Here is a 15,039-nt window from a genome sequence, read left to right as displayed (position 1 = left end):
ATGTATGTATAATAATAATATTTGCACTGAACTCATCTAGAAAGGAATTGGATTCACATCTGACCAACAGATCGTTTGGACAGCTTAACTTTTATTTCACATTTAAATAATAATGATAATTCCTATACAGCACTTTTCATTTATAAATCTCAAACCATTTTACAGAGGAGGGGTCAGTATCATTATCACCATTTTACAGATTGAGAAGCTGAGACTCAGGGAGGTGAAGTGTCTTGTTCAAGATCACCCATTGGCAGACCTGGGAATGGAATCCAAGTTTCCTGTGTCCCAGTCTGGTGCTATATCCACTAGGCCACATTTGGTCCCTGTTAGTTTTGGCTCTTTAAAATTCTTTGTTTTACAAGAAGGGAGTGTCTTTTTTAAAATAGGAAATCAGTGTTATTTAGGAGAACTTTTCCTGAAGAACAGGAGGGATATTAGAGCCATGACTGTACGCTGCAGGCTCAAACAACTTGTACCTTGTTTTTTTACTAAACCAGTCTAAGAGATGAAGGCAAAACCATAAATGGACCAAATGTATTTCACATTTTTAAATTATATTTTGATTCTATCCAGCTGTAATTTAAGAAACAAGCAAGTGCATATATGAAGGAAAGTAATTCTGATTTTTTTAAAATAGGGATGTTTTGTTTTAGTAAATTATTTCCATTTGGAAAATAAAAATCCCTTTGCCTGTTTTGGAGTTAGACAGCAAAACATAGTAATTTAGCAATTGTGCACTATATGCATTCCTTTTGCATCCAGGATTAATGTCCTTTAACTAACTGCACCCTTCTGGTGGTCAGCCAGGATGCAATCTTCCTTCCCTTCAGGGACACCGCCCTAATTATGACAACAGCTTCCTGTGACCCGGAAAAGAAACCAACTATTTCCTTCACTAATAAAGTATTGTTCTCATCATAACTACTAAGTAATTTGTCTGGATTTAGGCAATTCAATAAACTCCCATCATGACATGCAAATGCTAGCTACCATCCATGATGTAAAAAAAAAAATCAGTGACTTTATCAGGCTGCTTCTCCAGTTATTTTCTGTTTTTTTGTTTTGTTTCACCCCAAACCGCATTTTAATAATATACTGTAATATACTTTTTCTAACACTACATCATAATTTTGTCACTGGAATATATTTACACAAAAATTATCTTTAATGGCTGATATTCCTTATCATGACACACAGTACACTGAATTATTTCAACCAAAAATATATACTTACAGTGCGGGGGGAAAGTATTACTCATGCAGTCTCCTCTGTGGATATTGGCTTTTGATGGATGTGTTTGGGGGTAAGAATGTGGAAGCATTTCTTTAATACATGTCTTAAAAAATGTATCTTGTGCTTATTAAACTGATGCAAGAAGCAGGGCTAAAGCCCGCCAAACTTGTCAGTAAATTTTGAAGTATTTTACCAATGACTGTTTTCAAACACCTCATACTCCCTTTTTAATTGCCATAGCAGCTTTTAGCTGATATTTTTGTTCTGGTACAAATGCAGAACAGAAACATGCAGGCTCTGGAGTGGTCTAATTGCCTGATTTTTAAAGAGCCCACAATGCTGGACTTTGAGATGCCCCATAGTGGGAATGTGGTAATGGCGTTTGTGTTCGTGTTCATCCCTGTTGTCTGTTACATTTGTAAAGGCACATCTCTCATCTGACAATTGAATTTGGTATTTTATCTTTTTGCAAATGAGATTTGACAGAGTGCAGCTCCTTGAATGCTCAGTTCCTGGTGAGTATCAGTGAGCCTGCTAGTTGAAAGCAGTTAGCCACTGTGGCTTTGGTGAATAGTCCATTAGATACGACTGGATGGATCATTCTGAATATTATTATTTTAAATGATACAGTGCTGGACTCTGCAGGAGTATACATTGAAACTTCCACATTGGCCTTTTGTCTGAAAGTGATATCATCAACATGCTTGTGTTTTTTATACTAGCCACCGGGAACACAGGATAATCACAGACTTGCTTTAGGATGTATTGTCAGAATGTGGCCGATAGCCAAATAGAGCTAGCTTGGGTTCCACTTACTGCTTTTGGAGCAAACTAAACCCAAGATTACAGTATGAATAAAGACCCGTCCCACAAGGCGGCCAATCCTGTGGAACAGTATTTTTCAATTATAGTTGGATTTGACAAATGCTGAAAATCCTGACATTAACTTTTTGATAAATGGAAGGTAGTTGGGGGAGGGGACTGATCCTTTTGTGTGTGTGTGTGTGTGTGTGTGTGTTTGTTTATGCTACTGACTAATGTTCAGTTTGTGCTGTATGGTGCAGTGGAACAGTACATTAGCCTTTCTGCTGTAATGACTAGAAGCTACAAATCTGGTTCAGCTCATACAAAGAGGACTGAGTTTGCTGACTGAAGTCATATGACCTAGCAATCATCTGTGCCCATCATTTAAACTGCATAAGTATTTGGCAGGCTTACAAATCTTTGCCTGGTAAAAGGCTTTAGGATTGGAAATGCAGGAGAAGCTACAGTGTAGGGTTACGATGCATTGACAGAACTGTGAGAGGGACATTAGTAGAATAGCAGGAAGTGCTGTAGTGTCAGGACTGGATTGTGTTGGCAGAACTGAGTAGGGAGCCCAACTTTACAATAGCAGGATGAGTTATTGGGTAGGATAAGACAAGAGAGCAAAGTTGTAGAGGGTGACTTACGCAAAAAAGAAGAAACAGGCCTAGCTTTTGTGATGACTGGCTCTGGCCAGGGCTATCAGTTGAGACCTCTCTTAGCTAAGGTTCATGTTTTTATTTTTGCTGTAGCAGCCTGAAGAGGAGCCGTGTGCTTGTGATGTCACCAGTTACAGCTCATCAGCAGATGACACAGTGTCTTTGGAGAGGAATTCCTCCCTTGGGAGTGACATATCCCTTCCACATGCTCTAAACCTCAACAGGCCTAAGGAGAGGCACACTGTGGATGGCAGCTGCATTAACATGGGAGCCGCAGGGGGACGGGAGAGTGAACTTGGTGGCTCAGGCGAAATGGAAGAAGAGATGGACAGTATTACAGAAGTGCCTGCCCACTCCTCTGTCTTAAGAAATTCCATGCGACCACTGTCACCATTCCGACGGCACAGCTGGGGGCCAGGGAAGAATGCTGCCAATGAGGCAGAAATCAATCACAGGAGGTGAGTGAAGGGTTGTTTAAAGCTGTTTATACACACACAAGCACATGCATGTGGGCTTTGTGGTTGGCATTTGAAGGATGTGCAAAAACACAGAAAAGTGAGGTCATTCTATGAACTCTGAGGAAAGAGAGAGAGAACCACCTACTACCAAAAAAAAAAAATACCCCTCAAACAAACTAATCTTCCTGATTTTAATTACATGTTGAATTAAAAGTACTTTATGTCTACAATATATTTTAGCTTTTCAGAGGACTTAGGTCCTTATCTAAAGCCCATTGAAGTGAATGGAAACACCTTGACCAGTCCTTAATGTGAATTATCACCACCTGTTCCTATGCAGAGGGTTTTGCTAAAAGAAAGGTTATCTGAGTGTTAAATCTAGGTGACCACAGAATAAACATAGCCACTATTAATCAGTAGGGTTCTTACATTAAGGTATTGTATGGGCTGTAAGGCTGTAATGGAAAAAGATAGACCTTCAGTCTTGGGTCTGGGGTGGCCTATTTTTGACTCCTGATAGAATTGCATATAGAATGAAGTGGACAGACCCTATACACTGTGCCTAGAGTGTTCTTCCAGTTTCCCCCTCTGCTCTCTCTCCTTTCAGAAAAGACTAGGGAATGCCACAAAGGCAAGGCTTGCCATGTACCTCTTTACATCAACTACTGTGAAAAGAAATAATGTTGTTTTCCAGGACCACTCTTCCCTTGATCTCCAGTTGCAGCAAAATTCCACCCATAAAGTAATTGATTAGGAGTAAGCCCTCTACATTCTGAGTAACTATCGAGTTCTCTGACTCCCTTTGTACCCAGCATGTTCTTACGCGCATCAGCCTTTCTTCATTTACACCGCACAAAAGTTACTCTAGTTTTACATAGTCATTTAAGATCCTGGTTCTGTTGAAACCAAGTGAGTTTGGCCGTTGATTTAAATAGGACCAACATCCCTTTAGAGCCAGGGTAGTCAAAGTTTGTTCCCTAAGTCACATATATTGGATACCACCCTCATCTGCAGTATGGATGTGTGGCTTGTTGGAGACTGCAAGTCCATCAGGAGTCAAATTGGAACCCATCCAGTTGACTGCTGGGAGTTGTTGTTTTCATGGGTCACAGCTCCGTATTAACAAGTAATATGGCCAGGGTTGTCTGCATTATATTAAAACCAATAGGTGTCCTTTGGTTCCTGGTAAATTGCCAGAGGGCAGAGTTCGGTGACCCCTGATTTAGAGATATTAGTCACCCTTTAATGCATGTGCATAAATCCCCTTGACATTTCTAAATGTTATTTGCACGCACTGAAGAGAAATAATAGATCCTTAAATTATAAGTTTTATCTCCTCTAAAGCTAAACTTGAGAGACCATTCAGTACTCTGAAAGTTATATGCATTGTTAGTTTTGTTATATGACTTTGTCACCCCTTCCTGGACTTCTTTCCAGATCCCAGGATGACACACACACACATAAAATCACACCAATATTTTAAAACAGCGAGAGAGGCAACTTCAGAGATCAAAGCCGGTTTATGACAGACTGAGTTTATAAACTCATAAATTCATTTAGAAAGATTTATTTTTATGTATTCAACTTATTATGTAAGGATTTCTGAGGGTAGTAAACTCTGCATAGTTGGCAATTACAGCTAATGCTAAGCAGATGGAGTTAAAAACTTCTGAATCAGAGGTTGGATGGATATGTTTGTGACATGGGAAAATATACCTACTGTAAATGATTGATATATTCTTTTTTAAGTAAAGAAACAGAGGAATTATTTTCACGTACATAGCCACCAATAGACAAGATGTATGTCTGGCTGAAAGGTGACTTGCAAAGGGAAAACCAGTTGGGGTTTTTCACTTTTTTGCTTATTTATGATGCGTAAAGGCCTGAAAATTAAGTTTTATTCAAACCTAAATCTCTATTTGGTTGATTGGTTTTTGCTAATAACTATTTAACTGGAATACTTTTGTTGGGATTTAACTCCTCCATCCCTTCAGTTAAGGGCTGAGGGCCTGATCCAGTTCCATTCAAGTCAAAGGTAGTCTTTCCATTGGCTATAATGAAAGCTGGATCAGGCCTTGAGAGAGCTGCCCATGTGAGACTCTACCCTCCCTCCACGGGTCCTCTAGCAAAAGCAGGGAATAACAGATTTGATATTCTCTATATTTCTATGGTAAAAAAATTAGTGGAGCATAATCTTTTTTATTAAAAGAAGAAGAAAGACAAAACCTGTTGAGCATTTTAAATATCTTTTAAAATATGGTTTTTAAAACTTTTTTTCCTTTATAAATCTCCTGAAGAATACTTATAAGGCTCCAATGGAGCATGCTCATCCTTGGTAATTCTTAGAGTTCATACTGAGTTTTATACATCTCACATGGGGTGGATTGCAGCTCATATAGACATACCCCGCTAACTTACCTAGTTAGTTAGCTCAGGTACAGGTACTGGAGCAGTACAGGATTCATGGTGGAATGTACAAGGCCACTTGGAACCCAGGGCAATTACTCAGATGGCCAGCCCACACTGGAATCGTGCTACCATGCGTCACTGCGCCTGTGCCCAAGTTAGCTGGATTATAGCTGGCTCGAGGATGTCTCCATGAACTGCAGTCACACACCATGTTTTTGGCATTGACATGCCTTCAGATTGCCACTAATTGCCGTGTTTTTAATGCCCTTTTGAAGGAAAGAAAAAAAATAGATTTTTCCCTTGATGGTCCTTTAGACTTTGTCCACACTACCACATAGAGCTGTTGCTGGTGAGGGTTGCTAACAGTGGCTGCTGTTGAACTAGCACTGACTAGTTTCTCCTTGTCCGCACATGCAGCTGACCCATGATTGGCACCTGCTTGTATGCAACCATTGTCAGTGGCCGTGATATTTTGTCTGGTAACAAGGCCTTACTGTGAAATAGAGGGAGAAAGATAACTTCACAGGAGACACATTGCTCCCTTAAGTGCTATAGTTTTTATACTCCCCTTTTCACTCCTTCCTTCTGCTGTTTGTTCGTTTTTTGGGGGAGGAGGGCGGGGGGGAAGAATGGGTGTTTTCCCTTCAGCTGTCATTTGTTCATTTTGTTCCATTTCTCATCTCTGACCACTTTCCATGATTCATTTTCAGTTCAATGCGAGTTCTGGGGGATGGTATAAGGAAGCCTCCCATTCATAGGAGAAGGTACAGAGCCAACTAACTTGACTAACCATTTTGCATTTGAATGTCTACTAACTTCATACTCTCATGTTGGTTAATCCAGTTTAGATTCAGTACTTCTCGGAACATTTGTCTGATACAGAGACACGCATCCAATTTCATCCCTCTCACCCTTAGCCTGACACAGCCCCGTTTTTACAACCTTCAGTGCAAGCTGCAAAGTCATTCTTTCTAGGGCTTCTAGTTGAGGGGGTGGGTTGAAGGATATTGGACGTTGTGGATCGGAAGCATCCAACAAAATAATAAAATATTATATTATTATAAAAATTATTATATTATAATAAAATATTATATTATAAAAATTATATTATAAAAATATATTTAGGACTGGAGGTTGAATTTAAATGGGCAAGTAATTGTTTATTTGTCTGTTCACTTTAATTATTCTTTAAAATATATCAAAATCCCTAGATCTCCAGGATAGGCACATAGGAACATATTTGAAACTAGTACAGAGGATACATAATACACTTGTTACACCTGTAGCAGCTGATTTGGTTAATTTTAACTTTCTGGGTTTTTTTTTTTTAAACTCTGCCTCTTAAAAGCTGGAAAATGAGCATGACTTTCAAACCCATTTTTGTCCCTTTCTATCTGGCAAACATTTATGATTTCTTATCCTCCCCATACATATTTATTTATATGTATAAATAAAATAAGGACAAGGCAAACTTACCCCTGTTTCGCTGTCGAAGCGTTAGCATGATTAGTTTATGTGGGTAGCAATGTTCACAGCTCAGGAAAGAGCTTTTTTAAAAAAACTGAGCGCTAGTTCTACACAAGCCCTGTGTAGGCCCTACAAAAATTGTTGTTGCTGTTACTGTTAGATTTCTTGGAGGTGCAGTAGGGGACCCTTCCTTCGCCCTCCATGGTCCCAGTTTTATGGGGAGTTTTGTTGTTTTTGGCCACCCCCCAGGCCCGTTAATTCCTTTGATGTACCCACTTCTCTGACATTTTACTTATGATTGCGTCATTGTTTTGACTGGAGAGACTAAGTACCTGCTGTGTTGGTTCACTTCATGTGCCATGACGCTCGATCTGCTACTGCCACAGAGCATGGCTCTCTTGTGTACAGTAGTTTCCTAAGGCCTTGTCTATAGTAAAGGGGTTCAGCAAAATATTCCCACTAGTGCTATAACTGGTTCGGTTGCACCGGTGAGCATTTTTTTCTACAAGATCTTTGGTTCTTTTCCTAGTGGTGTAGAGAGAAGCGTTAGCCCTTGACAAGCCTTTGACGTGGCCGTTGATCTTGACTCTCAGCTCCACAGAAACGCGCGCTCTCACGCCTTGCTGTAACATGCAGAAACCTAAATTCTCAAGCACAGCCTCAAAGAATTAGTGCTCTATGTGCCTTCTACAGTATCCTCCTTTTACAGTGCAACACAGACTGCCTAGGCCTCAGTGAAGTACTTAACGTATCTAATTATGATTTTATAGCCTCTGAGAAGAGCAAGTGAAGGGGGAAATGGTGAGATTTCCTCTGTGCTTCCCCTTGAGGCTCTCAATCCAGTATCTCTTCATGCTTGCTCACACCTACTGATATCCTTACTATCTTCATTAATATACTAGACTTCAGGTTATTGATACACCCACTCTTAGTGAAACGCTATGGACTCCATGCCGCTCAGACTCCACTCTGCTCTGTACTTTGTAAGGTGGCATGCAAGGATTGCCTTGTGAGCATATGCATGCTAACTGCTTTTTAACCAGTTGCACAGTGATATCCACCTGACTTCTACAGAGGAGCTTTGGGTCCCTATACTAATCATAGAGAGAAGTCTTCAAGTTGGCCACTTAATATCATGCTTACCTTTGCAATTTAGGTCAGATTCTTTAGTCAATATACTCTCATTCTACCTCTTTACCACTGCCCCAGCCCTGTTGATACCCTACAAGCTAGTGCTGGAGAGAAGACAATGGCACAGCCTCAAACTAATTCCAGTCTGTAGCTGGTCACGCAAACAGCTCTTCCCTCTTCACCCTCCACGCCCCCCCCCCCCAGCCTTCTGCCAAGGGTTTGTATATATTGTATGACGAGCCACTGTCTTCACTTTTGCGTAGTGTTGCCAATTGATTGTGGGTGGCTCACCAGCAGGATTATAATTCTATATGTCTGTGTTTTCCACAGCTCTTGCCAAGAATTTTTATTCCTCTCTGGGACCTTCTGCCATTTTCTCCAGGCCTCCTACTCCTTCATTTCTCAATTATAGAGTTTCTGCCCTGCAGTTTTGTCGCCACACTATAAAATTAATATAGTTAAGAAATATATGTATGTAGAGAGATTTCATATATATACACACAGATCTACAGAACTGTCTGCTGTAGGTCAGTTTTCATTGTGAAGGAAATTGGATACACTCTCCTTCCCCCACCTCACCCCCACAATACACACACAGCTGCGTGAGTATGTTGAACCTTTGTCTTAAGGGACACACAGGTCATCTATGGGTGTCAGCAGACTCTGAAGGTGAGAGCAGCCATGGAGCTGTAAATGGTGTGAGGTACTCGTAGATTAGCAATACACTGACTCCCTTTGTGACCTTGAGCAAGTGTCTTATCCCCTTTGTTTCAGATTCTCCATCTGTAAAATGGAGAAAGTTCCTTATCCTGCAGTGGTTTACTTAGCTGCTGATTATAATGCACTTTAAAGGTTGTGCTTGTTACAGCAAGGTAATTGTTCATAATGGATATTTATGGTAATATTTTGGAAGCCATCAGAAAAGATATTCTCTATATATCTGACAGCCTGCAGAGCACAGGAGCTTCACTAACAGATGCGTCATGGCTAGGGCCCTAACAAATTTACGGTCCATTTTGGTCAATTTCACGGTCATAGGATTTTAAAAATTTGTAAATTTCATTATTTCAGCTATTTAAATGTGTAATTTCACAGTGTTGTAATTGTAGGGATCCTAAGCCAAAAAGGAGTTGTGGGGGTGGGTTGCAAGATTATTGTAGGGGGGGTTGCAGTACTGCTACCTTTTCTTCTATGCTGCTGCGTTCAGAGCTGGGCAGCTGGAGCATGGCGGCTGCTCGCCAGGAGCCCAGCTCTGAAGGCAGAGCCGCCTCCAGCAGCAGCGCAGAAGTATGGGTGACATGGTGTGATATTGCCACCCTTCCTTCTGCGCTGCTGCCTTCAGAGCTGGGCTCCTTCCTGGCCAACAGCCGACGCTTTCCGGCCACCCCGCTCTGCAGGCAGTGCAGAAGTAAGGGTGGCAATACTGCGACCCCGCACCCCTAAAATAACCTTGTGACCCACCAATCCCCGCAACTGTCTTTTGGGACAGGACCCCCAATCTGAGAAACGCTGGTCTCCCCCTGTGAAGTCTGTATAGTATAGGGTAAAAGTACACAAAAGACCAGATTTCACAGTCCGTGACGTGTGAATTTGATAGGGTTCTAATTAGGGCCCAATCAGCAACCTCAATATGAAACTACTTGGATTCCTGGACAAACTGCTGCTGGATACCCTCAGACTAAATACCATGGGTTCTTCAGTTAACTGTTCTTACTTATTTATTCATTTAAGTTCCTTGGCCCCGTTTCTGAGTACTTCCAGTTTTGCTTGGAGTGCTGGAACGGAGGAGGGACAAGGGAAAGATGGCTTTATGCCTCCACGCACTCCCTGTATTGTGGGGCTGCCAATCTGGTACCTTTCACCCACCATTAATTAACATACAATGTAAAAATCTTTCTAAAATTAAATAAGTTTAACCGAGTCCTGAAGCATTCCCTTTCTGTGACAATCCAATAACTGCAGTCCTTTTCCTTTGTCTGCCTTTGATATCCCCAGTTTGAGCTGGTGTCCCTCTGGAGTACAGTACATTACCATGGGTGCTGACTTTAATTGTAGAAGGTATGGTATAAATAAATGTGCAACAGCAAAGGGGCATTGCAAACACAGTGTTGTCAGCTCTTTGTGTGGTAGTCTGTTTCTCTGCTGCTCTGGCTGGAATGCGCTTGTGTCCGTTTGCTTTGCTGTTCCCCCCGAGTCATGTTTGGTGTTGGGTCCTCTAGAGAGTGAAGTACTCTCTGCTAGTCTTGGGTGTCAGAGAAGCTGCATTATTCACCTGGAGCTGCTTTTTTTCTGTGATGATTTTTAGGCGCATCTTTCCATACAATCAGAGCAATGAAAGTGATAGCAAAAGAATCTAAGCCAGAGTTAATGAGATACAGTTATGTTTTCCTCCAGACTGACTGATATTTTATAGGCATTTAAATTCATATAGACTGCTTCTAGTACAATTAGAGTTCTTTTTGCTCTCTCTGGAGCAGAGAAGCTAATCATTTAAACCTCTCTAGAACAAAATCTGATAACCACAGATTTGGTTTTCCCAGGCACTTAAAACTTGTGTGTCCTGTAGAAAGTCCAGAGTCAGAATTAATTATCACAGGTCAGATCCTCAACAGAGGTACACTGGCAGAGCTGAAGCTCTGGACCCAGATTTATTTTTGCCTCCAACAATTAAAGGATAGAATTCTAACTGTATTTTCTGGAAGCTAGATACCTCTGAAGTTTGAAATACAGATCATTTACTTTAGAACACTGATTTGAATGTGATCCAAATACAGTAGGTAAAAACCACAGATCATTATCAGCAGATGACTATTTGATGGCATGTCTGAAGTGAGTTGCTGTTCTTAGCCCTGTTATTAGAAGATAGATGTCAAGATCACAGCAAACTACCACCATGATTTTGGGCTGGAAGAATAAAAGCCTGTCCTCCCTAGATAATAGGAGTGGGACAGATTTCCCCTTGCAGATGTTTGGGAGTAAACTTTACAATGCATGCTATAGCTAAACACAATGCAATTAAAGGCTTTTGTGAATTGATAAAATTGCAGATTTCATGATTTGTCTCCCCTCTCATTTACTAACCTGAAAAAATCTTTGGAAGCCAGATGTCTGAGTCTTCTGATTTAAGATTTACTTCAGCTTTTGCTTTCAAGATGATACATGTTTGTCAACCAGCTCCTCCAGTGATATGTAGAATACTAGTATCCATTTGGTGTCTACATGGATTTAAAGCTCCACTGGATGTGTGAATAATCTGTATTCTTAAATCTGTATTTTTCTGTATTTTTCTTTCCTTTTAACACGTTTTGAATGTTAACTCAATAGTGAGTTAGATTTAATGATTAACCTTGAGTCCAAGTGTGTTGTACATATTAAGTGTTTTCTGTAAAACACTTGCCCCTCATCCAACCACAGCAAATTGTCATATAATATGTGATGCATATAGAGGACAATCAAAAGAACATAAAAGTGTCACGGTAATTGACATCTTGTCTTCAGGCACTCCTGGGTCATTAAATAGCAATTGATCTAACTCCAACGTTTGAAAAAGGACGTGTTTGAAATGCTAAGGTTATATAGCAGGATCCTATCCGAAAGATGTCAGGAGATGCGCTGGAACGAATTTGTTCATCTTTCACCTTTAGAAACGGGTTGAAATCCTCATTCATGTCAAAAATGAAAATGTGTGTATTGGTGTCATCTTTAGTTCCTACTGTATATTGGACCATAACAAAAGCCACCTTTCTCAAGGAAGGCCCTGGATCAGAATAGCAGAGTTTGCTGCACATGAGAATTGAGCTTCAGGGATAGAGCTCTGTTGGGGATCTAAGACTGGCATAGTTGGGGTAGGGTGACCCATATAGCAAGTGTGAAAAATTGGGACAGGGGATGGTGGGGTAATAGGAGCCTATATAAGAAAAAGCCCCAAATATCGGGACTGTCCCTATAAAATCCGGACATCTTGTCACCCTATTGGGAGCACTGCAGGTCAGGAATGAGGTGACTCTACAGATCTGTAGGCTGACCCAGGCCTGGAATTGCAAGGGATGCTGCAGGTCAGGATTGAGGTGCTGGATACAGTGCTTTTGATAGAATGGTGTGGCTGGGAAGATAATGTAATGTGTGGTGGCAGGGAATGGAGGTTGGTGTTGCAGGTGAGAACTGAGCTACGCTAGCATGGCTCTTCGTAGGGAAAACTTGCATATCAGCAGCCGTCACTGTGGCTGAGTCTGGCCAACTCTTTCATAAGCACCAATGTTGCAGACAAATGCTTTTTGTTTTGTTTTAAGTGATTGTGTCTGACTCAGTTGGGTAACCTAGCTGCAGAGGCAAAAGCTGAAATGTGATTCATTGGCCGATGGAGACAGCACTTATTTAATACTTAGATTTTGGCACTGATGCCCTGCTTTCTGCCAAAGCCTTGTACAGTGGCAAATGCTAAGCAGCATCAAGGAACATCTCTGCGAAGAAGAGTTGTTCACATTCAATATATTGCTGTCTATAAACCAATAGCTTCGTAGGTGTAGGAGGATAGAGAATATTTCAGCATAGAACATCTGTTCGGGGCAAATAGCATCAGGATATACCAGCTATGTCTAGCTTAAATTGAGCCGCATCCAGTATATCATTTAAAGCTGAGAAAATGGAATGAGTGGAAATAAGCACACCTAAAAAAGCTCCCAGTATTTCTTTTGCACTGTTCAAGAGAGTGAGAAGGAGTCCAATAACACAGAAATGTATTGGTCCATTATTCTCACGCAATTGTTTGCCTGAGTCTACCAAGATACTGCTGTCTGCAGTGAAAGGGATATAATTATTAAATCACACCACAAGCAGCTACCTGCTCTAGGTCACGTATATTACTCAAGGAAGTAACACAAACTGAGGGAATAATATGTTTTTCGCTCCACGGAGAATGTGGAGGTTGCATCCTCTTTGAATTAGAACGTGGCTCATGCACACGTTGTATATTAAAGCATTAAGAATTTTCAGGGTCTAACCTCTCTGATTTTTCTTCAGTTACAGCCTAGAAGGCCTTGCAGGAGACTCCGATGATAACAAGAAGCCCTCCTCAAATTTAGAGACTTCCTCTTTGAGTTCCAAAGACCTCAGGCGAAGTCCACTTGCTAATGATGAACGTGGCTCCTTGGTCTCACTCACTGAAGAGGAAGTAGAATCTGAGCAGGGGGAAATCAGAGGGTTTGACCATCAGGTAAAGCTGTACTTTTCTTATTGTTGGGTTTTCATAAAACTCTAAATCAAGGTCTCCCAAACTTTGCCCAAGTGAGGGTCTCCTTTGCATGCATAATACAGAGATATTTTCATCTTTAATGTAGAGATATGCCTGGCAAAGGCTAAAAGATGCATCACTCCCACTTGATCAAAGCGGACTTGTTACTCAGCCATAGAAGCAGCATGGTTAGACCCTAGGACAGGGAACAAGCAACTCCTGAATTCTCTGCTACTGACTGGATGGTCTTGGAAAAGTCACTTTGCTTCTGTAAAATGGAGTTAATAACACTTCTCCCATAGCGGTGTTATGAGGTTTAAAAAAACGAATGTTTGTGTGGTACTTTGAAGATGTGAAGCATATATAAGTACTAAGTATTATTTTATCTGTTAAGTTTTTTAGGTTTATACCTATAATGTAGAAGAAAGTGAGGACCTTTCTCTTTCATAATAACCCGTATTCTGATTTTTTTAATGGTCTCACCCTACTGTTACAAGCAGCAACTAAATGCAATATCACAGATGGAGAATTATGCAAATTTAGGTTCGCCTTCTTGGAGAGGAGGTAGATGGGGATGATTTAATCTGGAGAGATGGGCCTGTGTTTTGTGGACATGTATCTTCAAAGTGTTTTATTAAAAAGGCAAATATATTAAATGCCTTGAATATCTGAAAGCCACACTTCCTCCCTAATACTTCTCTGGGCAGACACAAAAGAACTGGGGGTTATTCAGCTGCCCCTGTTTAACTGCCAGAGAAGGTCTTTGCTGACTGATCCTGGCACATTGATTTTCTGTGACATCTTCATGAGTCTCACACAGAGGAAATTGGTGTTGCTTGGTGCATCTGTCACTTGAGCATCAAAGTGTTGTTGAAAGTGGCATTTGAGGCACAGCCTAAGTAAATCCTTACTTCCCAAGGTGAATGGAGTAACCAGGGCTCATGAGAACTGATCTGTGAGAGCTGGCATTACGATGTGAGATTGTATCTCTTAGCCATTGTTTTGATGACTGGTATGCATTGAAAGTCCATCGTTACAGCTATATACCCTCCGTGTCAGACTCTTGCCATTTTGTACTGACAGCCGGTGTGTAACCTTGATTTGTGTGTTCCCAATTAATAGGCTAAGGATAAGAAATAGAACCAAACTGAACTCTTTAAGGTTCAAGCTTTTGGGGCAGTAACAAATTATTTCATGTAATGGAGGACTGTGAATGACACAATGAGGGACAGAATTAAAGACTTTACTTAAAATAAAATAATTAAAGCAGACAGGCATTACAGGGTAACCATACAGTGCATTTATACCCACATTCCAGGATAAAATGGTACATCCAGGGTGATCAGTCCCGAGATGAAAAGATTAAGTATATCATCATTTCTCTCTCTGGTACCCCAAATTAGCATACTACTCTTTATATAATCAATAATAACACCCCTTAATTAATTAGCGTTAGGTCTACCTTTTACTGTATTTACCATAATTAAATATTTTCTGCTTTCTCATTGGTTGTTTAACATTACACATAATCTTTCTTAATGTCTATGGTAAATATCATTCCAATAACTATCAGTACAGATAGCATTCTTCCAAAACATTCACATTTTGTCTAAAACACTTGTTAAAACTAGTTAAAACCAAAATC

General features: G+C 40.6%; 1 protein-coding gene across 16 annotated transcripts in view; it reads left to right on the top strand.

The window, feature by feature from the left end:
• AKAP13 (A-kinase anchoring protein 13) overlaps window positions 1-15,039 on the top strand; it is a 323,045-nt gene that overhangs the window by 240,811 nt on the left and 67,195 nt on the right. For 7 of the 16 annotated variants that reach the window (XM_043524664.1, XM_043524674.1, XM_043524667.1 and 4 more), the window contains 4 exons: window positions 2,793-3,157; window positions 6,277-6,330; window positions 10,160-10,222; window positions 13,184-13,376. In XM_043524664.1, coding sequence (XP_043380599.1) covers window positions 2,793-3,157; window positions 6,277-6,330; window positions 10,160-10,222; window positions 13,184-13,376 — 675 coding nt within the window. The remainder of the gene's footprint in view (window positions 1-2,792; window positions 3,158-6,276; window positions 6,331-10,159; window positions 10,223-13,183; window positions 13,377-15,039) is intronic. The other 9 variants (XM_043524670.1, XM_043524675.1, XM_043524678.1 and 6 more) reach the window with 5 other exon arrangements.

Source organism: Chelonia mydas, chromosome 10 (assembly GCF_015237465.2).
Source record: "Chelonia mydas isolate rCheMyd1 chromosome 10, rCheMyd1.pri.v2, whole genome shotgun sequence".
Taxonomy (NCBI): Eukaryota; Metazoa; Chordata; order Testudines; family Cheloniidae; genus Chelonia; species Chelonia mydas.
This window is presented reverse-complemented; position numbering and strand designations above follow the sequence as displayed.